This window comes from Stenella coeruleoalba (assembly GCF_951394435.1).
Source record: "Stenella coeruleoalba genome assembly, chromosome: 14".
Lineage (NCBI taxonomy): Eukaryota > Metazoa > Chordata > Mammalia > Artiodactyla > Delphinidae > Stenella > Stenella coeruleoalba.
This window is the reverse complement of record NC_137160.1, coordinates 63,350,464-63,372,806: the sequence shown is the minus strand read 5'-3', so window position 1 is coordinate 63,372,806 and position 22,343 is coordinate 63,350,464. Positions and strand designations below refer to the sequence as shown.

General features: G+C 47.6%; 1 protein-coding gene across 3 annotated transcripts; it reads right to left on the bottom strand.

Annotated features, from left to right (window-relative positions):
- Window positions 1-4,517: 4,517 nt before the first annotated feature.
- Window positions 4,518-17,215, bottom strand: ZNF74 (zinc finger protein 74). Of its 3 annotated transcripts, none has more exons than XM_079942695.1 (5): window positions 16,711-17,215; window positions 16,312-16,397; window positions 8,968-9,094; window positions 8,476-8,571; window positions 4,518-8,082 (listed from the first exon to the last, which is right to left on the bottom strand). In XM_079942695.1, exons 1-5 carry the CDS (start codon window positions 16,736-16,738, stop codon window positions 6,464-6,466), a joined length of 1,956 nt encoding a protein of 651 aa, XP_079798821.1. In that variant the 5' UTR covers window positions 16,739-17,215; the 3' UTR covers window positions 4,518-6,463. The 3 variants fall into 3 exon arrangements, with proteins under 3 accessions (XP_079798821.1, XP_079798822.1, XP_079798823.1); XM_079942696.1 differs by having other exon boundaries at window positions 8,968-9,091; XM_079942697.1 differs by having other exon boundaries at window positions 17,063-17,215.
- Between the last annotated feature and the right edge of the window lie 5,128 nt (window positions 17,216-22,343).

The window sequence follows — 22,343 nt, the reverse complement described above, 5'->3', positions numbered from 1 at the left end:
CTGTCTGGTTTTAATGACCAATTTTGGGTCTATGAATGCCTTAACAGTTGGCCTGAGGGTGATATGTTACCGGGATCAAATGTTAACTTGAAACCAGACAAGAGAATATTCTCAAATGAGTGCTTAACAGTGTCATTCCTCAAGCCCCTGTTAGGTCTACACCCCTTATCAGCAGGAAGTGGCCAGAGTGGCCATTGTCCATCTTCCTTTTGATTGTTGAGAAACAATCAAAAATGGGCAGTGGGCTGAACCTGTGTATAATCAGTCAAATCTATTCCACTTGCCATCACTCATCAAGGCCATTTTAAGACTGCGTGCCCTCCAGGTGGCCTGGAGCCTAAACATTAAAGTGTTTGCCCAAGTTGTTTTCAAGGACCTTGGAGTCAGCAGTGTCTAGTTTGAGCTGAGATGGTTATGACTGGATAAGACCAGCCACCCTCCAAGGGGGCCTGCATGAATGTCTGCTCGGCAACTTTTTTTTTTTTATGACATTTCTTTCTTTCTTTAAAAAAAGGTTTTTTTTTAATGCATTTTACTTCTATGCTAACACGTTATATACTTGGTGAGGTACAATCTTTAGTTCTTTTTTCTTAAATTTATTTATTTTATTTTATTTATTTTTGGCTGCTTTGGGTCTTTGTTGCTACATGCAGGCTTTCTCTAGTTGCGGCGAGCGGGGGCCACTCTTCGTTGTGCTGTGCATGCTTCTCATTGTGGTGGCTTCTCTTGTTGCAGAGGATGGGCTCTAGGTGCACAGGCTTCAGCAGTTGTGGCACGCAGGCTCTAGAGCACAGGGTCAGCAGTTGTGGCGAGTGGGCTTAGCTGCTCCATGGCATGTGGGATCTTCCTGGACCAGGGATCGAACCTGTGTCCCCTGCATTGGCAGGTGGATTCCCAACCACTGTGCTACCAGGGAAGTCCTCAGTGACTTTTTGAACATGCAGAGGCCTGTAGCTTAGTTACACCTGCACAAAACAACAGTCATAAGACCTTTTTCCAATCACCTTTCCCCACCACTCAGACTGCCCTGCTGCTTTACTCTTCATCCCATAAGTACCCCAGCTCCTTGCCTTTGAGGAGACAGATCTGAGGCTAGTTCTCCTCGCTTGGCTACAGACCTGGGCGTCTCAGCATTTTGGTTTGCTGTGCATCAAGCAACCAGATGCTGTATCAGTGAGGAATACAATTGTGGGGAAGGACAAATGTGAGAAAAGCAGCTAAAGTCCATAACAAGAACTCAGGAAGTTGAATGTCAATGGCTGAAATGGCTGCTCAAATTCCATTCAAGGCCTAGGATCCTTTTATTTTCCATTCCATTATGTGGGTCTTTGTCCTCAATTATCTCATGGTTGCAAAATGGCTACCACACCTCCAGGCATTGCATCCAAGTTCCAGGAAGAAGAGAGGAGGAGGAAGGAGCAGTATCTCCTATCAGAAAAGCAGACTTCCCCAAAATCTGTAGCAGGCTTTGTTGGTCAGAACTGTGACCACCACAGCTGTGATGGTTTTAGAGGCCAAAGCGTTGAGGTGGACATGTATTGCTCCTCACCCCAGACAAAGTCTGCCACAGGTGACCACTGCCACCAACACAGTGTTGCTCTAAAGTGCTGGGCAATGTGGGTTTTAAGAAGAAATGAAATAAAAGGCTATCTATATGAAAAGGAGAGGCAAGCTTTTTATTTCCAAGTAATGACTTTACCTAGAAAACAGGATAAACCAATAAACTGTTAGAGGCCTTCTGGAGTGACTCAGTAAAGCTGCTTGGTGTAAAATAAATAGACAAAAGTGTACCCACAGTCAAGAGTTGTTCTATATATGTTATCACAGAGCCAATTTACAAACCCCACAAAATTAGACTGAATTTAAGAATAAATATATGAACATATATGAAGAAAACTATAAACCTTTTCTGATGGTTAGATGCAGACTTAAATGGACAGTCATTGACCACATTCTCTGATGTGAAGACCTTATATCATATAGAACTATGTTAATTCTTCACAAACTGGTCAATTCTAATCCAAATCCCAATGAGATATGCAGGGGCATGAAGAGGCTGAGTTCCAAGAAAATGATTCCTGAGTCACCTGAAGAATAGATTAAAAAAATTTCAGGCTTCCCTGGTGGCGCAGTGGTTGAGAGTCTGCCTGCCGATGCAGGGGACACGGGTTAGTGCCCCAGTCTGGGAAGATCCCACATGCCGCGGAGTGGCTGGGCCCGTGAGCCATGGCCGCTGAGCCTGCGCGTCCGGAGCCTGTGCTCCGCAATGGGAGAGGCCACAAAAAAAAATTTTTTTTTAGACCTTCTTAAAATGTGGTCCCAGTCCTACCATCTATGAAAGTGAATGATGGAGCAGCAATAATGGAAAAGACAAGCCTATGGACCAGTAAGGAATGCAGTTCAAGAACGATGCAGGGACCTTGGATTTTTACATCCCAGATGGATGGATTTAAGAGTTAAATGTATAATATAACCAAAAAGGGACTTAAGGAAGGGCTTTCTTAGAGCCAAGTAAAAATATAAAGAAAAATTGGATAGACCTGATTACACAGACTTCAAAAACCTCTGTACACTAAAAATGCAGTAACAAAATGAACATTCCAAATGTGTGTACATATTGCATATGTGTGCATTGTATATAAGCATATATGTGTATATATTGATATGTATGTGCATATATTGTATATATGTATACGTGTATGTATTATATGTATACATGTGTATATATTGATATGTATATTTGTACTGCTTATATATTGCATGCATGTGTGTACACAAAAGAATGGAATAGTGGACAAAAGATAGGACTAGAAAATTCATATGAAGAGAAGAACAGTCAAAAACAAGAACAAGTAACATCCTTAGATCTATCTATTTATTTATTTATTTATAGCTGCATTGGGTCTTTGTTGCTGTGCACAGGCTTTCTCTAGTTGGGGCGAGCGGGGGCTACTCCGTTGCAGTTCACAGGCTTCTCATCGCGCAGCTTCTCTTTTTGCGGAGCACGGGCTCTAGGCACGTGGGCTTCGGTAATTGTGGCACGTGGGCTCAGTAGTTGTGGCTTGCAGGCTCTAGAGCGCAGGCTCAGTAGTTGTGGTGCACAGGCTTAGTTGCTCCGCGGCATGTGGGATCTTCCCGGACCAGGGCTCAAACCCGTGTCCCCTGCATTTGTAGGCGGAAGCCCAGGGAAGCCCAGGAACAAGTAACATTCTTTTTTTTTTTTTGCGGTACATGGGCCTCTCACTGTTGTGGTCTCTCCCGTTGCAGAGCACAGGCTCCGGACCTGCAAGCTCAGCGACCATGGCTCACAGGTCCAGCCGCTCCATGGCATGTGGGATCCTCCCGGACCAGGGCACGAACCCATGTCCCCTGCATCGGCAGGACTCTCAACCACTGCGCCACCAGGGAAGCCCAGGAACAAGTAACATTCTTAATGTATCAAAATGGCAAATATAAAAAGTGATTGGGAATTCCTGGGCGGTCTAGTGGTTAGGACTCAGTGCTTTCACTGCCATGGCCCAGGTTCAATCCCTGGTGAGGGAACGAAGATCCTGCAAGCTGTGCAGTGCAGCCAAAAAAAGAAAAAAGGAAAGAAAAAGCGTGTGTAGTTGAGGTCTATATCGACGGGGCTTTTTCTGTAGACTTACATGGTTGGAAACGCCTCACAGAGTAACTATGTGGTTTCCTTTCTCACAGGACTAGATCTGTGGAGAAGAACTACAAGATAGAGTTGCTAATAAACTGTGAAAAACCTAACAGTCAAACTTTTTTTTATCTTACGTATTGGCATATGCTAACTGTTCTAGGGTATGATAGCTTAGGAGTGAATATCATTTGAACTTAATGCATGTTTAGAGGGTGTCTAAAATTCAGAACCAGGCAGATCCATCTCCTGACCCTAAACATGGTTGTACAGTAAATTGCTTGAGGAAACTGGTTCTCAAAGACTACAGGAGGGAATTTTTTTTTAATTAATTTATTTTTGGCTGCATTGGGTTTTTGTTGCTGTGCGCGGGCTTTCTCTAGTCGTAGTGAGCAGGGGCTACTCTTCATTGCAGTGCGCGGGCTTCTCATTGCAGTGGCTTCTCTTGTTGCAGAGCACGGGCTCTAGGTGCCAGACCTCAGGAGTGTGGCTCAAGGGCTCTGGAGCGCAGGCTCAGTAGTTGTGGCGCACGGGTTTAGTTGCTCTGCAGCATGTGGGATCTTCCCGGACCAGGGCTCAAACCCGTGTCCCCCGCATTGGCAGGCAGATTCTTAACCACTGTGCCACCAGGGAAGCCCAGAGGGGAATTTTTGAAGTGTGTCAATGTTCCATTAAAGATCAAAGAAGCTCAACTAAAAAAATTGTGGACTGACTCTCACAACTATGGATTGAGCAAAAATTCTTTTTTGAAAGGGTTATTTTGAAGATTATTACTCTAATACTGGAGAAGCTAAGGTGATTGGCAGTGGAATGAATCAGAACATGTACAATTCCTTAAAAATTTATTTATTGACTTAAATAATTTTGCCTATAATACAGCCCTTTACACTTTTTTTGTAAAAAAAAAAAAAAAGACGTGTATACACGCAGAAGAAAAAAACAGAAAGAAATCCATCTCCAGGTCATGACCTGTGAACTGATTCTAAGGGTCATTTTAATTCTTATAAAATTGATTTTTTCCCCCAAATTTCTTCAATATACATGTATTACGTGTATGATCAGAAAACAAAGTTTATATGTAAATAAAAGAACATCGAGACTTCAATGGAAGGGGGCCGAAGGGTATTTCAAACAGTTTTCAAGAAGACCAACAATAAGAACACATTCCATTTCAACCTCACCGGTTATCAAAGAGCAAGGTGCTGCTCTCAGCTGAGGGCGTTAACAGCCCCGCCAGGCAGACAGCAGGTGTGGTGTCCGGGGTCCCCCAAGATGTTTGCATTTGAATTTCTTTTAAAATAGGAAAAATGAGTATGAAAATGAATCAAACCGAGATTTTATCTATCTTTTGCCAATGCAGTTGTCCAATAGAACTTTCCCTATTTGTCATGGAGGAAGGGCCTGAGACCAGCCCCAAGGACGCTGGAGGAACGATGGGGGCGGACACCTGGGATCATCGCCGTGGCACCCAGAAGCAAGCCCGTCTGGACCCAGCTCGGAGCAGCGTCGGCCTCCGGGACCTGGACGCGCCTGACAACTACTGTCGGTTCTCCTCACACTGAGATGGTATTACTTTTGTTATCACACAACCAAAAATATACTAAAACGATGCCTTAGGCTGTTCATTTCCTTTATCTCAAAACTCTCACTTCTAGAAATCTACTCTAAGACAACGCTAAAGAAGGATAATGCAAAAAGATGCTATATGAAGAATGACTTGTAACAGTGAAAACTTGGAAATAACTTCTGCATCCAACAAAAAAACAGCTAATAGAACATCACGCCCCCATCCAGAAGGACAGCTCCAAAGACAGTGAGGCTCTGCGGGAAAAAGAAGTCCTGCTATGCAGGTAAGCAGGGGAAAAAGATTAGAATGTTGACTGTATACACCGTGTTTAATGTAAAAATGCAATATCAAAAAGCAGAAGGTAACGTACCAAAGTGCGAAATGCAATTTTATTAAGAATTATGGGTATTTTCCCCTTAATTCTGTATTTTCTGTAAAGTGGTTATTTTGCCTCCATAGTTTAAAAAGTATACTAAAAAGCATTTCATAAACTCTAGCACTTTATACAAATGTGAAGTATCATCACTGAGAAGGCAGCTTATATCTGCTTAGAACTGAGCAGAAATGACATGAGTCCCAGATGAACACCGTCTTTTTCCTTCTCCGGGGAGCACGGGGCCCAGCTCCTCTCATAGGGCTGAGCTACATGGTACCTGAGCGGCCCTGCAGGTGGCCTTGCCAGCCAGGGTGGAGGTGTGCTTCCAGACACCTGTGTGCCAACACTGCACCCTGGAGGCACACCCCTGTGTCCTTCCAGCTTCCAGCATGGACGAGGTGGCCAGGCATGAGGCTGGCATGTTAGGACCCGGCTACGTGGATGCTGGGCCAGGTTCCAAGACAGCTGCGCTAACAGCATGACTAACAACATGACTCTGCAGCAGAGCTATGTGAGTGAAGCGAGTCCAGGAAATTTGCTGTTTCCCAAATGCCTACCACCTGAGCTTATTCTCTCCTGGAATATAACGTTCACTTAGAAGTAATACTGTTCATAATTCAGTTTTTTTTTTTAATTATCATTCTAAACGTAAGAGTTTACAAAGGAAATTCCAGATCGAAATCACACCAAGAGGCTGTCCAAGGACACATGACTGACATACCTCCTTTTCATATGCAGGGAAGATCTGTCCCCCCTCAGTGACTTCCAAACCCATCAAAGAAAAGACCGGAAAAAAAAAAACCAGGAAGACGGTACATCCTCAAACGCGCTCAATTCTCCTCTCCTACGGTGGATCCCTTCCCAGGAGGTGACAGCCTTAAGGGGTGTTTCCGGGTGGGCAGGTGGGTGTCTCTCGCACACATGAGTTAATTTCTGGGGTTGCTGCCCACGGGGAACTCCTTCCGGCCAAGGGTGGGACCACGCCCAGGAGCTCAGCCACGCCTAGGGCATCAACAGGGCCCACGCTGCTCCCACCGGAGCCCCCTGTACCCAGTAGGTTGCCAGGCATGCAGTAAGTGCTCAGCAAGCGCTTGTCGAACTGGACGGCAAAGGGCTTCTCCCTGCTGTGCAGCCTGCGGTGCTCTGCCAGGCGGCCGCTCCAGCCGAACACCTCGCCGCACTCATGACACTTAAAGGGCTTCTCCGCGGAGTGGGTCTTTTGATGTTTAATGAGACAGTGATTCTGGCTGAAGGCCCGGCCGCACTGGCCGCACTTATAGGGTTTCTCCCCGGTGTGGACGCGCTGGTGCACGATGAGCGACGAGTGGCAGCTGAAGGCCTTCCAGCAGCGGCTGCAGTCGAAGGGCTTCTCGCCGGTGTGGACGCGCTGATGCACAATCAGGTAGGAGTGGGAGCTGAAGGCCTTGCCGCACTCGTTGCAGCGGAAGGGCTTCTCGCCACTGTGGACGCGCTGGTGCACCACCAGGTACGAGTGGCAGCTGAAGGCTTTGCCGCACTGGCTGCACTTGAAGGGCTTCTCGCCCGTGTGGGCACGCTGGTGCAGCGTCAGGCGGGAGCGGCTGCTGAAGGCCTTCTGGCAGTCGCCGCACTGGAAGGGCTTGTCCCCGCTGTGGAGCTTCTCGTGCACCGTCAGGGACGAGTGGCAGGCGAAGGCCCGGCCGCACGCGCCGCATCGGTAGGGCTTCTCACCAGTGTGGATCCGGCGGTGCCGCGTCAGGTGTGTCCGCTGGTTGAAGGCCTTGCCGCACTCGCCGCACCGGTAGGGCCTCTCACCGGTGTGGACACGCAGGTGCATGCCGAGCAGCGAGCTGCAGCTGAAGGCCTTGTCGCAGGCGCCGCACTTGTAGGGCCGCTCGCCCGTGTGGACGCGCCGGTGCACGTTAAGGGATGAGTGGCAGCTGAAGGCCTTGCCGCACTGGCCGCAGAGGAAGGGCTTCTCGCCGGTGTGGACACGCCGGTGCTCCAGGAGGTTGGTGCTCCAGGTGAAGGCCTTGCCACACTCACCGCACTTGTAGGCCTTCTCTCGCGCGTGCCACCGCTGGTGCAGTGCCAGGGCCGCGCTTCGCTGGAAGGCCTTGCCGCACTCGCCACACGTGAACGGGCCGCTCCCGGCACCCGGGCTCCGATGCCTGACTCTGCTGGACTGCACGCTCCCCACGCAGCCGTCCAGAGAGGCTCCTTCTGCGGGAAGGCTGGGCTGGGCCAGGAGGGCACACCTCCGGCCAAGAGCCTCCTCAGACACCACATGGCCCCATCGGTGCTCCTCTGTGGGACCGTCCCTGGTGCTGGCGGCCTCACATTGTGACAGAGCAGTCGCCAGGGCCCCCTGGGCGCCCCTGTCACCAGGACCGGGGCTGTGGAGACCGGACCTCGCCAGCCCACCTGCGATCAGCTCCCATGACGGTTCTTCTTTGTAAACGCACAGCTGCTGAGACCATGGCTCCTCCACCTCAGGCCCCGGCTCCCATTCTGGTTCTGTAAGAAATGGAGATACTACCTTCTGAGAGCAGGCGGAGGTGCGGCGCTGGGGCTCAGGGCTGAGATCTGCCGGGAGAACAGGTAAGTGCAGGAGAGAGAGTAGAGATCAGCAGGGGGAGAGAGAGAGCGCAAGCTCAGGGCTGTGCGGAGGGGAGCACTCAGGGCAAGGCAGGCAGGCTGGCGAGCAGGGAAGAGGAGGAAGAAAGAGGGAAAGGAGCCTTGGAGAAGCCAGGGGATGCTGAAAAGAGCCAGGGGGCGGGGGGAGGACAGAGGAGCAGAAGGGGCACTGAGCAGGTGCAGACGGAGCAGGGCAGTGGACCGCGGAAGGAAAGCAGGCCCCATGGGGCAGTGGGGGTGGGGCTCCACATCCTCCCACTGCATCCCACTCACCTGGACCAGCCCCTCCAGGGACAGCTCTAGGCGCCCACCATGGCTCCTCGCCTCGTTCCAGGTGAGAGATTACATCTGGCTTGCAGACGGGAGGCCCTGTGCGAAGGGAGAAAGCGGCGTGGCTCTGGGTGCTGTGCTCTCCAGACCAGCCCACAAGCCCAGCAGCCCTGGAGTGGCCCCAGCGGCCTGAGGCACGGAGAGGTGGTGCCAACTTCAAGGAAGGGGGCCTGAGACATGGAACCCATACTGACATGTGTGTCTGAGGACCCCACAGGTACTGACATGCCCCATCTAGGGCAGGCTGGGCTTCCAGGGCCCTGTCCACCCCCTCCCTTTCCTCTGGGCCCCACCCCAGGACCAGCCACACTTCCAGGTAAAGATGCCAGTTGGTGCCACAAGGGCCTGGGGCATATACCACAAGGAAGACTCAGGAACACATACAGACTGGTGGATGCCCAGACTGCGGCCTCCTCACCTTGGGAGCCATCTTACCCAGGGCAAGAAGGTTCTGGTAGTTTTCCAGCATCACGTCCCGGTACAGGGCCCTCTGAGGGGAGTCCAGCTGTCCCCACTCCTCCTGGGTGAAGTCCACGGCCACGTCCTTGAAAGTCACCAACTCCTGGAATGACACACATGTTCTCTCTCACCCAGGATGGGAGTCAGTCCACTTGCGTTTTTGGGTAACTGAGGACCTCAGTAGCAGAGATAACCTCGGGTGACCTCCTGAGCGCAGAAGATAGGGCTGTAGACACCATCTGTCCTATAGCCCCGACGCACACACCACAACTCAGCCAGGAATTGCCACGCAGCCTGGCCTGGGAGGGCCCAGCTAACTGGGCAGCCCACGTATAGGTGCTACAGTGGGGGCACAGGCTGAGGCCATAAATTCTGGCCAACTTACAGAACTTGAAATATAATACAAAGAGCCTCAAACCCTATTCAAGTCCCATCATCACTGCAAAAGGCCCCAAACCCAGACAGGAAGCCCTCACTGCACCCTAAGGAAGGACCCTGTACTGCTCCGTGTCCTTCCTGCTTGCCCCCCACTCTTTCCTGCCAGACCCCTGCTCCCTTACCCTCCTGGGGCCACATCCCAGCCCACCCCCTCGCAACCTTCTCCCACTTTCCCCCAACACTGGCCCCTGGTCTCGGGGTAACCCCCCCAACTCGGTCACTCTGGTTCCAAGTGTCCTGAAAGTCCCAAATGACTTCCCTTATGTGACTCCTCCTCTGGAACCCCAGTATTCTGCCGGCCAGGGCTTCTTACCTCTCCAGCTGGGCACGCCAAGAGGTTGGAGACCCAGTGCCTGTCCCATGAGAAGAGAACAAAGAGCAGCCCAGGCCACATACAGTCATGACAGGGATGCATTAGAAGATAGGCAGGGACTTCCCTGATGGTCCAGCGGAAGACTCTGCACTCCCAATGCAGGGGGCCCGGGTTCGATCTCTGGTCAGGGAACTAGATCCCTCATGCCGCAACTAAAAAGATCCCACGCGCTGCAACTGAAGACCCTTCACGCAGCAACGAAGATCCTGCTTGTCGCGACTAAGACCCAGCACAGCCAAATAAATAAATAAATACTAAAAAAAAAAAAAAGGTGGGGGTTGGGGGGACACAGAAGTGGTGGGGCAAGCAGGTCCTCAGCAGTAAAGTGAACTGGAGTCAGGGAGGAGGTGGGGAGGCAGGCCACAGTGGCCAGAGTATGAAGATAGGTATCTACTCCAAGGTGACAGCGTCTGCATTCTGCGGCAGGCAGCATGGGGGGAAGGCAGGAGGGGGACAGGCGTGAACAGGTTCTGAGCATGGGCCCAAGGAGTGACCTGGTTAAAAAAAGCAGCCTGGTAAAAACTGAGTTTCAAGTTCTGTTTCTAGACACAAAGGGGTAATGGGCACCAGATTTGCCCTCCTTACCTCAAACAACTAGTAAACTGGGTAAGATGTATGAAACAATGGTCAATTTCCAGACACTGGACAAAGGACAGCTCAGAACAGAGACCCCTGAGAACAAACAAAGTGAGCCCTACAACAGCCTCACCTTCCCACATGTAAGTAGTCCCTGATCACAGTGCAGGGTGTGAGAATCCAGAGAGAGCTTGTGGTCCAAGGAGTTGAGGAGACAGAGAACAGAGTTTGGGGAGACCAGGAAACTAGAATTTTCAGGGCAACGTGCCACAGCAAAGGGAGCCACACAGGCTTGGAACTCTGGATGTGCTCAAGATTGACTGAGGAATGACCCCAAACCAGGGAAAGAAACAGCAGAAAGAGGTGTGTGCAGGACAATCATTAAAACTCAAACAGGACTGGGAACAGTCTGTGCTCCAACCGGCCAGAGTGAATGTCCTCCTGCTCTATGGGACACTGAGTAAAGTCCCCAGAAGGATGCTGCTTCAGCAGTGGGGCAAAATTAGCCTGAGATTAAAGACTTCTCTGGACCCACCTTAACAAAACCTAAAAGTAAGCTTTGGAAGGATCCAACTGACACTAAGTAATTTCACTGCATCACAAAACATTTAAGGAATTAAACCCAACACCCAACAAAGTAAAATTCACTCCATCTAGAATCCAATCAGGTAACTAAAAGGAAAAAAAGTTAATAAAATCAGAATTAAAAGTATCATAAAACTAAACAAAACAAAACAACAACAAAAAAGTATCATAAAACAGTATTTGTTTACCTCAAAAGAAAGCGTTAAGGGTGAAAGAGAATTAAAAAAGATACAAGACGTAGAAAACAAATAGCATAACGGCAGATATAAACCCAGCCGTATGGATAATTATGTTAAATGTGAATAGTCTAAATATCCCAAGTAAAAACTACAGATTGTCAAATTGAATTTGAAAAGTAAGACCCAGGCTTCCCTGGTGGCACAGTGGTTAAAAATCCACCTGCCAATGCAGGGGACATGGGTTCAAGCTCTGGTCCGGGAAGATCCCACATGCTGCAGAGCAACTAAGCCAGTGTGCCACAACTACTGAGCCTGCACTCTAGAGCCCGCAAGCCACAACTACTGAAGCCCATGTACCTAGAGCCCATGTTCTGCAACAAGAAAAACCACCACAATGAGAAGCCCACGCACAATGAAGAGTAGCCCCTGCTCACCACAACTAGAGAAAGCCCGCACGCAGCAATGAAGACCCAAAGCAGCCCCTCTGCAAAAAAAAAAAAAAAAGATACCCAGAAAATTCTCCACATATTTAGAATTAAACAATACACTCCTGAATAATACACAGTTGAAGGAGAAATTACAAAAAAATTAGAAACTATTTTGAACTTAAAAAAAGGGAAATACAACAGAAAATTTGTGGAATATAGCTAAAGCAGGACTTAGAGGTAAATTTATAGCACTGAATGCTAATGAGAATAGGTGTCAAATCAATACCTCAGTTTCACCCTTAAGAAAACAAAGTAGTATACACTGATGTGTATAAAACTGATGACTAATAAGAACCTGCAGTATAAAAAAACAAACAACAAAAAAACAACTAATACTAAACTTTCTTTGGTTATTTGTATGGAAATATGTTAATATAAATGTTTCAAACATTACATGAAATTTCTGAAAATCTTATATGTTCTGGTATAATGTTAAGTCATAATTCTAGTTATTACTTTAAAATGTATATCTCAGAAATAACTAAATTTCCTTGTCAATTCCATTATTATGAACTTTCATCAAATCTTTAACCGTGGTCATTTTTAAGTCTTTTGTCATTTACAGACAGTTCTGGGTGTACGCTGATGCTTTCGCAAAAATGTTCCTACAAAAGGGTTTCATCTTCAAGGAATTCATGGAAAAGACTCTGACAAGTACAGGTTTCTGGTAACTGACTATACTGCTGAACTGAATGAATAAGCATTTTCAGAACTCTAACGGAAAACTGATGAATTCATAAAAGTGCTAACAAAAGATCAAGATGAAAAAAAATTAATTACATGGGACTGAGTGAACTGATGACGATGATTATAATTTTTGTGACTTTCTGTTTGAATAAAAAAAAAATCCCACAAGGACTCAGAGGCAAAAAATATACAAATCAATTTTCACTGCAAAGTAAAGGAGCTGTTACAATGGAGAATTACTGGACTGAATGTCAATATTATGACATAGTATGAGTGTGTTTCGTGTTTGGTAACTGCAATCATTGTTGCTTTTGTTGTGGTCATCCATTTACAATGCTTGGTGTCAGTTTATTTATCTCTTGTAAAAATAAAATACTGTGTGTGTGTGTGTGTGTGTGTGTGTGTGTGTGTTGTGAAAAAAAAGAATTCACTGGTGTAGGTGGGGTGATATTTGCATAATTACTCCTGTAGATTTGATTATTTATTTTATTATTTTGATTAAGCAATGCTACAATGCTAAAAGAAAATGCATACTTAGCTGTTAGCAGGGTTGAAGCTCCTGATGGTTGTAAGAGCTACCTGCCTGAATTTGGACATTAGCATTTTATGCAATGAATTAAAAGCAAAAAATCATTTCAAAAAAAAAAAAAAGAAGCCAAAGTAGCTACCTCCCTGGTGGTCCAGTGGTTAAGACTCTGCCCTCCAATGCAGGGGATGTGGGTTTGATCCCTGGTTGGGGAGCTAAGATCCCACATGCCTTGGGGCCAAAAAACCAAAAACATAAAACAGAAGCACTATTGTAACAAATTCAATAAAGGCTTTAAAAAAAATGGTCCACATCAAAACAAACAATCAAAAAAAAGCCAAAGTAAAGAAAGGAAATAATAACCAGAAACTGATGAAAAAGAGCACAGAAAAGCCATAGAGAAAATCAATGAAACCAAAAGATGGTTCTCTGCAAAGACCAATAAAATCAATAATTAAACATATATTTACTATATGACTCAGCCATTCCACTCTTGGGTATTTATTCAAGAGAAATTAAAACACACATCTATACTTATACTCCAATATTTATAGCAGGTTTATTTGTAATAACCTAAACGAGGAAACAACCTAAACGTCCATCAGTTGGTGAATGGATAAACAAATTGTGGAGTACATATGCAACAATGTTATGTGCTGAACTGTGTCCCTCCAAATTCATATGTTGAAGCCCTAAGCTCCAATACCTTAGAATGTGACTATATTTGAAGACAAGGCCTTTAAAAAGGTAATTAAGGTAAACGAGGTCATTAAGATGGGTCCTAAAATGGTAGAATTAGTGTCCTTATAAGAAATGGAAATTTGGACACAAATATGTACAGAGGGGAGAACGTGAGGACACAGAGAAGCACCATCTGCAAACCAAGGAGAGAAGCTCAGAAGAAACCTATCAACACCTTGATCTTAGACTTCTAGCCTCCAGAACTATGAGACAATAAATTTCTATTGCTTGAGCCACACAGTCTGTGGCACTTTGCTGTGGCAGCCCTAGGAACCTAAAACAAATGGAATATCACTAGACAATCAATAGGACCAAGCTACTGATTCAAACAAGGAAATGAAGTCAAAAGCATAATGCTAACTGAAATAAGTCAGAAACAAAGACTACATATCTTATAATTCCACATGAAATTCTTAAAAAGACAGAATTATACTGGATGCCAAGGGGGTGGGTGGAGAAGATGGGCTTCAAAGGGACATGAAGGAACTTTTTGGGTGATGGAAAAGTTCTATATTGTGATTGTGGTGCTGGTTACACGACTGTATACACTTGCCAAAACTCACCAAATCCTACATATATAAAATTGGAGAAATTTATTGTGTATAAATTACACCTCAATAAACCTGATCCAAAAAACCCACCGGATTTCAGGGAAATGAGAAGGTCGGAGTGAGGACACATGCTGAGAACGTGCCCATAACTAAGGCATGCAGGGATGAAGCATAATGGTGATGGCACTGGCAGAAAGAAGGAGGAAATGGGCAGAAACAAAGCTCCAGAGACATCACAATGCGGTGCTGGCGAGAGAGCACTGTCAGAGGCTACGTGGTTTCAGTATGGAGGTGTCAACAGGCAAGAGCAGGACAGGATTTGAGCCTTGGCACAGGACTTTCTGAGGGGTATTACCAACCCACCAGCAAAAGCCCATGTCTGGTGTGTCTTCATTTTGCAGGACAGGAAGCAAAAGGGTGTGGGAATCAAAGGCAGACGTGGAGGGGCTTCCCTGGTGGTGCAGTGGTTAAGAATCCGCCTGCCAATGCAGGGGACACGGGTTTGAGCACTAGTCTGGTAAGATCCCTCATGCCACGGAGCAACTAAGCCCCTGTGCCACAACTACTGAGCCTGCACTCTAGAGCCTGCGAGCCACAACTACTGAGCTCGTGTGCCACAACTACTGAAGCCCGCATGCCTAGAGCCCGTGCTCCGCAACAAGAGAAGCCACTGCAATGAGAAGTCCGCGCACTGCAACGAAGAGTAGCCCCCACTTGCCACAACCAGAGAGAAGCCTGCGCGCAGCAACGAAGGCCCAACGCAGCCAAAAATTAAATTAATTAACTTTATTTAAAAAGAAAAAAAAAGGCAGATGTGGAAATAAAACTAGCAGAAGAGTCAGAACAGCTCACGGGGGATGTCCCAGCAGAGCAGAACCCTTGACGTAGTATGAGACTGCTGGGAGGGGAGAGTACTTCGGAGAGAGGACCAGTTACTCAAAGACCTGAGAAGCTGGTATTTCAGGAATAATATCTGTGCACAAGAAGGGGAGTACCTCCCGAGGTGGTCACTCTCACACAGACACCACTTTTTCCTGAACCTTTTCAAGGCAAGTTGCAGACATCAGAACATCTCACCTTACATTCTTCAGCCTGTATCTCCTAAGGATGTTCTCTGACACAATCACAATGCCATCATCACACCCATGAAATTAAATATTCATACAACATGATCTAAGATACAGTATATTTTCAAATTTTCTCAATCTTTCTAAATGCCTTTGATAGAATATTTGGATCTATAACCCATCAAGGATCATGTATTGCATGTGCTTGTTATGTCTCCCAAGGGTCTTATAGAACTACAGCACATTCTAACATTACAGAAGCTGGGCATATCTCACCATACATGTTTTACAGTCATTTCTACTTTTCAAGTGGTAAGTTAACAGAATTGCCAAATCCTAAAAAAATCAAAGGATTCTCAATCCTCCTGACCTTTCACCACCTCACACTGTCTTTATCCAGCGCACTTTTCTAAACACTACGATGAGTGGGGGTAGTTTAGGTGGTGGAACAAAATGAGGAGCAAAACCCAAAATCTGTAAAAGGAGCGATTTGCACCTCTCCCAGCTGCAGAAGTGGCCCCAGGGCCAATTCCCTGTCGAGCCCACAGATCCTCTAAAACTCCAAGTTCTTCCATGAAGGCCCCATGTCAGGAGCTGGGTACAGAGGAAAAGCACACAGGGACACACCCCCTACCATCACTCTGACCCCAACACTGCAATGCAGCCCTTCCATCAGCTGTTCCACATCCTCCTACCTAATTCCATCCCGGAAAACTCCCCCAAACAAGGACCAACTGCTACAAACATCCCATGGGCCTGAGTGTGGAGATAAGTGAAGTGATCTCATGTGAGCTGTCACCTACTTGCTTGGGTGGCACTAGAACCACTCATCAGAGCTCCCAGCACAGTGCTGGGCACACAGCACAGTCCTCAGCAACAGACACATGGCTGGACTGAATCAGGCTGGAACATACACTCATGTTGATGGCACACCCCGGCGTCACCTGCACCTGTTCCCACGCGCAGAGCTTCCTGAGGACTGGAGAACAGGCCCCCAGGTGTGTGTGTGGGGTGTCCTTGGATGACTAAAGATTCTCGGCGGCCGAAGGAAGGTGCCAACCCTCCACATAAACAACGAAATGTTCAAAAAAGAAAAGACAGCCACTCACCTCGGACCTGCCTTCCAGGAGACCCTGACTCAATTTATCTTCTGGAATCTCTTTGAGGGGAAGAACAGGGTCCTGAGAGGACGGAGCTGGAAAGGAGAAATGAGTCAAGAGGTCTGCTCTGTCCACAGCCACCAGGCACCCCCAGCACGGGGAGAATGAAGGGGAGGCAGGAAGGGAGCCCCAACTTCGTCACAACCTGATAGGGCATCGGGGCTAATTCTGCTACTCAGTGTATGGGTCACTCCCGTTACGGAGGAAAAGCGCCGCCATTCCCGTCCCCATCATCCCCGGGGTGCCCACGGTGAAGAGGAGGAGACCTGAATCCGGGACGCTTTCGGGAACCCAGCCCGCCCTCTCCGTGCAAATCCACAGGCCCACGGCCTGACAAGCCAACCGTACCTGCCTCCCGGGGCTCCGGGGCCTCCATGGCACCCTCCTTTGGCGGCCGCCCCGGGCGGGGGCGGGGCGGGTCCACCTCCCGGGGCTCAGAACCCTCGCGCAGCCCCGCGGGGCCGGCCCGCGCCCCGGGTCGGGGTCAGGCGGGCTCCGCAGGCGCCCCGCGCCCCGGGCTGTGCTCTCGCCCCATCGCTTGCCCCACCAGCCCGTCACCGACGTTGTCCGGGCCCGCGCGGGCCGGCCAGGCCTCGGGCTCTGCCGCCCGGCGTTGGGAGTCGCGGAGGCGGCACACAGGCCTGGGGCGGACGGGCTGACGAACCGACGGCCGGCCGGACGCGCGGACGAGCTCACCCACCTCACACAAGACTGCCGCCGCCACAAAAGAGCTCGGGCGACCGTCGCCAGACGTGCGCCTGCGCAGACCGGACGGGCACTACAACTCCCGGGATCTTTTGCGCCGCGCAGGGGTGGACTGCATTTCCCAGAGGGCATCGGGGCCGGAGCCGCTCTGACGTCTAGCACGGACGAGCGTGTAGCACAGTCTTCTGGGAAGTGTAGTTAAGGCGCCAGCGACCTTGCGCTCTGGCCCCGCCCCCTCTCCCCCATTGCTGTGGAAAGCGCTTGCATCTCGGGGTGTGTGTGTGATATGTGTGGTGTGTGTGTGATGTGTGGTGTGTGTGTGTGGTGTGATGTGTGTGATGTGTGTGGTATGTGTGGTGTGTGTGTGTGAGGTGTGTGATGTGTGTGTGCGCACGCCTGGTGGGGTGAGTGTGGAGAGTTTAGGTTGGGTAAGTGTGGAACATTAAGGGTGAGTGACCTCTGTGTGAGAGGGACAGGGCCCCACGGGCACCTGCTGGGTCCTGACACTTGACCTACCAGTTGTCCCATCCCCAGGGATGGGAGTGGGTCCATTTCTCTTTGCTGGGAAGATGGATTCTTTGCTTGGGACCACCCAGAACTGGAGGGAAGGGGCCCTCAGGAAGGCCCAGCTCCTGCACTCGGCCCCTGGCCCTTTCTTCTGACAGAGGGGGGATGGGGTGGGGTAGAGTGAGGGTGGGGTTTGGGGGGAGGGGTCTGCAGACTCCCCAGCCTCCCCATAATGGGTAGAGAGGCGGCCACCCTGAGGGTCCTGGAGTTCTGGGAAGGTGAGACCCCTACTGGGCCTGGCTGGGAACCTCCATGGTGAGGCCCCGGGTGCTATGGGCACAGAAACAAGGACGAGGGTGGGACGCCACAGGGCTGGAAAATGTGGCTGCTCACTCCCAGGCCTTGCTGGGTGGGGACCCAAGGCCAGGGTGGCAGGTACTGAGCGGCTATCCAGCTCGAAGAAGGGAGCGAGTGCCCTGTGCAGTCCAGGGCAGGAGGGGCCGTGGTATCCAGGGGCCTTCCACTAAGACCCTCGCTTTTCAAAATTGAGAAGTTAATCGATCCTGAGGAGAGGGTCGTGGGAACTTCTAATTCGGTCAGAAACCCAGGCTTCTGAAGGGGGTCGGGGACATGGCGGGGGGAATGTTCTTGTGGGCCTGAGCCCTTAACCTGTGGGGTGTGATGCCACCCTGGGGTAGACAGTGTCAGAATCCAGTCGAATCCTCAGACACCCTACTGGGGTCGGAAACTTAATTGTTATCATGGGGAAAATCCTCCACGCATTTGGTGACCAGAAGCGTCAGAAGTGAAGTGTTGTCTGTGAAGGGAAGGGAATACACAGGGAAGAAAGACAAGTCGGGAACAACTGGGTTTTTTCCTACACAGGAAGGAACACACTGAGTTTTCCCCTTTACACCTTCTTGGGGGCCGGAGGCGAGGTAGGGTTGGTGGTGGCAGTGGTATCTGTGACCTGAGGATCAAGGAGCAGGACACACACTGGCCCTGAGGCAGGAAGCTGTTGGCATGATGGGCAGGAGGGGGCGTGTCCCTGGGGGCAGGCCCAGAGCCCAGGCTCTGCAGGGAGTGGAGAGGAGCCCTTGGGTTGGAGGGTGAGGGCAGAGGGGGTTCTGATCAGACGTAGGTTTTTTTTTTTTAAAGGAACATTTTTTTAAATAGATCTCTATTGGAGTATAATTGCTTCACAATACCGTGTTAGTTTCTGTTGCACAACAAAGTTAATCAGCCATATGCATACACAGGTCCCCATATCCCCTCCCTCTTGAGCCTCCCTCCCATCCTCCCTATCCCACCCCTCTAGGTCATCGCAAAGCACCGAGCCAATCTCCCTGTGCTATGCTGCTGCTTCCCACCAGCCAACTGTTTTACACTTGATAGTGTATAAAAGTCGATGCTACTCTCACTTCGCCCCAGCTTTGCCTTCCCACTCCATGTCATCAAGTTCATTCTCTATGTCTACCTCTTTATTCCTGCCCTGCAACTAGGTTCATCAGTACCTTTTTTTTTAGATTCCATATATATGCATTAGTATATGGTATTTGTTTTCCTCTTTCTGACTTACTTCACTCTGTATGACAGACTGTAGGTCCACCTACCCCACTACAAATAACTCAATTTCCTTTCTTTTTATGGCTGAATATTCCATTGTATATATGTGCCACGTCTTCTTTATCCATTCATCTGTCGATGGACATCTAGGTTGGTTCCATGTCCTGGCTATTGTAAACAGTGCTGCAATGAACATTGTGATGCATGTCTCTTTTTGAATTATGGTTTTATCAGGGTATATACCCTGCAGTGGGATTGCTGGGTCATATAGTAGTTCTATTTTTAGTTTTTTAAGGAACCTCCATACTTTTTTCCATAGTGGTTGTATCAATTTACATTCCCACCAACAGTGTAGGAGGGTTCCCTTTTCACCACACCCTTTCCAGCATTTAATGTTTCTAGCTTTTTTGATAATGGCCATTCTGACTCATGTGAGGTGATATCTCATTGTAGTTTTGAGTTGCATTTCTCTAATAATTAGTGATGTTGAGTATATATATATATATTTTTTCTTTTTTTTGCGGTACGCGGGCCTCTCACCGCTGCGGCCTCTCTCGCAGGGGAGCACAGGCTCCGGACGCGCAGGCTCAGCGGCCATGGCTCACGGTCCCAGCCGCTCCGCGGCATGTGGGATCTTCCCGGACCGGGGCACGAACCCGCGTCCCCTGCATCGGCAGGCGGACTCTCAACTACTGCGCCACCAGGGAAGCCCGATGTTGAGTATATTTTCATGTGCCTCTTGGCCATCTGTATGTCTTCCTTGCTGAAATGTCTATTTAGGTCTTCTGCCATTTTTTAACTGGATTGTTTGTGTTTTTTATATTGAGCTCCATGAGCTGTTTGTATATTTTGGAGATTAATCCTTTGTCCGTTGTTTCATTTGCAAATATTTTCTCCCATTCTGAGGGTTGTCTTTTTGTCTTGTTTATGGTTTCCTTTGCTGTGCAAAAGCTTTTTTTTTTTTTTTTTTGCGGTACGCGGGCCTCTCACTGTTGTGGCCTCTCCCGTTGCGGAGCACAGGCTCCGGACGCGCAGGCTCAGCGGCCATGGCTCACGGGCCTAGCCGCTCCGCGGCACGTGGGATCTTCCCGGACCGGGGCACGAACCCGTGTCCCTCTGCATCGGCAGGCAGACTCTCAACCACTGCGCCACCAGGGAAGCCCTGTGCAAAAGCTTTTAAGTTTAATTAAGCAAGTCCCATTTGTTTATTTTTATTTCTGTTACTCTAGGAGGTGGGTCAAACAAGATCTTGCTATGGTTTATGTCAAAGACTGTTTTTCCTATGTTTTCCTTTAAAAGTTTTATAGTGTCTGGTCTTTTTAAGTCTTTAATCCATTTGGAGTTTATTTTTGTGTATGGTGTTAGAGAGTGTTCTAATTTCACTCTTTTACATGTAGCTGTCCAGTTTTCCCAGCACCATTTATTGAAGAGGCTTTTTCTCCTCCATTGTATGTTCTTACCTCCTTTGTTATAAATTAGGTGCCCATATGTGGGTGGGTTTATCTCTGGGCATTCTATACTGTACCATTGATCTATATTTCTGTTTTTGTGCCAGTACTATACTGACTTGATTACTGTAGCTTTGTGGTATAGTTTGAAGTCAGAGAGCCTGATTCCACCAACTCCGTTTTTCTTTCTCAAGACTCCTTTGGCTATTTGGGGTCTTTTGTGTTTCCATACGAATTGTAAGATTTTTTGTTCTAATTCTGTGAAGAATGCCATTGGTAGTTTGATAGGGATTGCACTGAATCTGTACATTGCTTTGGGTAGTATAGTCATTTTCACAATATTGATTCTTCCAACCCAAGAACATGGTATATTTTTCTGTCTGTTTATGTCATGTTTGATTTCTTTCATCAGTGTTTTATAGTTTTCTGAGTACAAGTATTTCGCCTCCTTAGGTTTATTCCTAGGTATTTTATTCTTTTTGTTGCAATGGTAAATGGGAATGTTTCCTTAATTTCTCTTTCTGATTTTTTGTTGGTGGTGTATAGGAATGCCAGATATTTCTGTGCATTAATTTTGTACTCTGCAACATTACCAAATTCATTGATTAGTTCTAGTAGTTTTCTGGTGGCATGTTTAGGAATTTCTATGTATAGTATCATGTCATCAGCAAATAGTGACAGTTTGACTTCTTTTCCAATATGTATTCCTTTTATTTCTTTTTCTTGTCTGATTGCTGTGGCTAGGACTTCCAAAACTACGTTGAATAAGAGTGGCGAGAGTGGACATCATTGTCTGGTTCCTGATCCTAGCAGAAATGCTTTCAATTTTTCACCATTGAGTATGATGCTCACTGTGGGTTTGCCATATACGGCCTTTATTATGTTGAGGTAGTTTCCCTTTCTGCCCATTTTCTGGAGAGTTTTTATCATAAATCAGTGTTGAATTTTGTCAGAAGCTTTTTCTGCATCTACTGAGATGATCATATGGTTTTTGTTCCTTAATTTGTTAATGTGGTGTATCACATTGATTGAAGAATCCTTGCAATCCCTGGGATAAATCCCACTTGATCATGGTATATGATCCTTTTAATGTGCTGTTGGATTCTGTTTGCTAGTATTTTGTTCAAGATTTCTGCATCTATGTTCATCAGTGATATTGGTCTATAATTTTCTTTTTTTGTGATATCTTTTTCTGGTTTTGGTATCAGGGTGATGGTGGCTTCATAGAATGAACTTGGGAGTATTTCTCCCTCTGCAAATTTTTGGAAGAGTTTGAGAAGGATCTGTGTTAGCTCTTCTCTAAATATTTGATAGAATTCACCTTTGAAGCCATCTGGTCCTGGACTTTTGTTTGTTGGAAGATTTTTAATTATGGTTTCAATTTCATTACTTGTGATAGGTCTGTTTATATTTTCTAATTCTTCCTGGTTCAGTCTTGGAAAATTGTACCTTTCCAAGAATTTGTCCATTTCTTCGTGGCTGTCCATTTTATTGGCATATAGTTGTTTGTAGTAGTCTCTTATAATCCTTTGTATTTCTGCAGTGTCAGTTGTGATTTCTCCTTTTTCATTTCTAATTTTATTTTATTTATTTATTATTATTATTTTAAAATTAATTAATTTTTGGCTCCATTGGGTCTTCCTTTTTGCATGTGGGCTTTCTCCCTAGTTATGGTGAGAGGGGGCTACTCTTTGTTGTGGTGCGCAAGCTTCTCATTGCGGTGGCTTCTCTTGCTGCAGAGCATGGGCTCTAGGC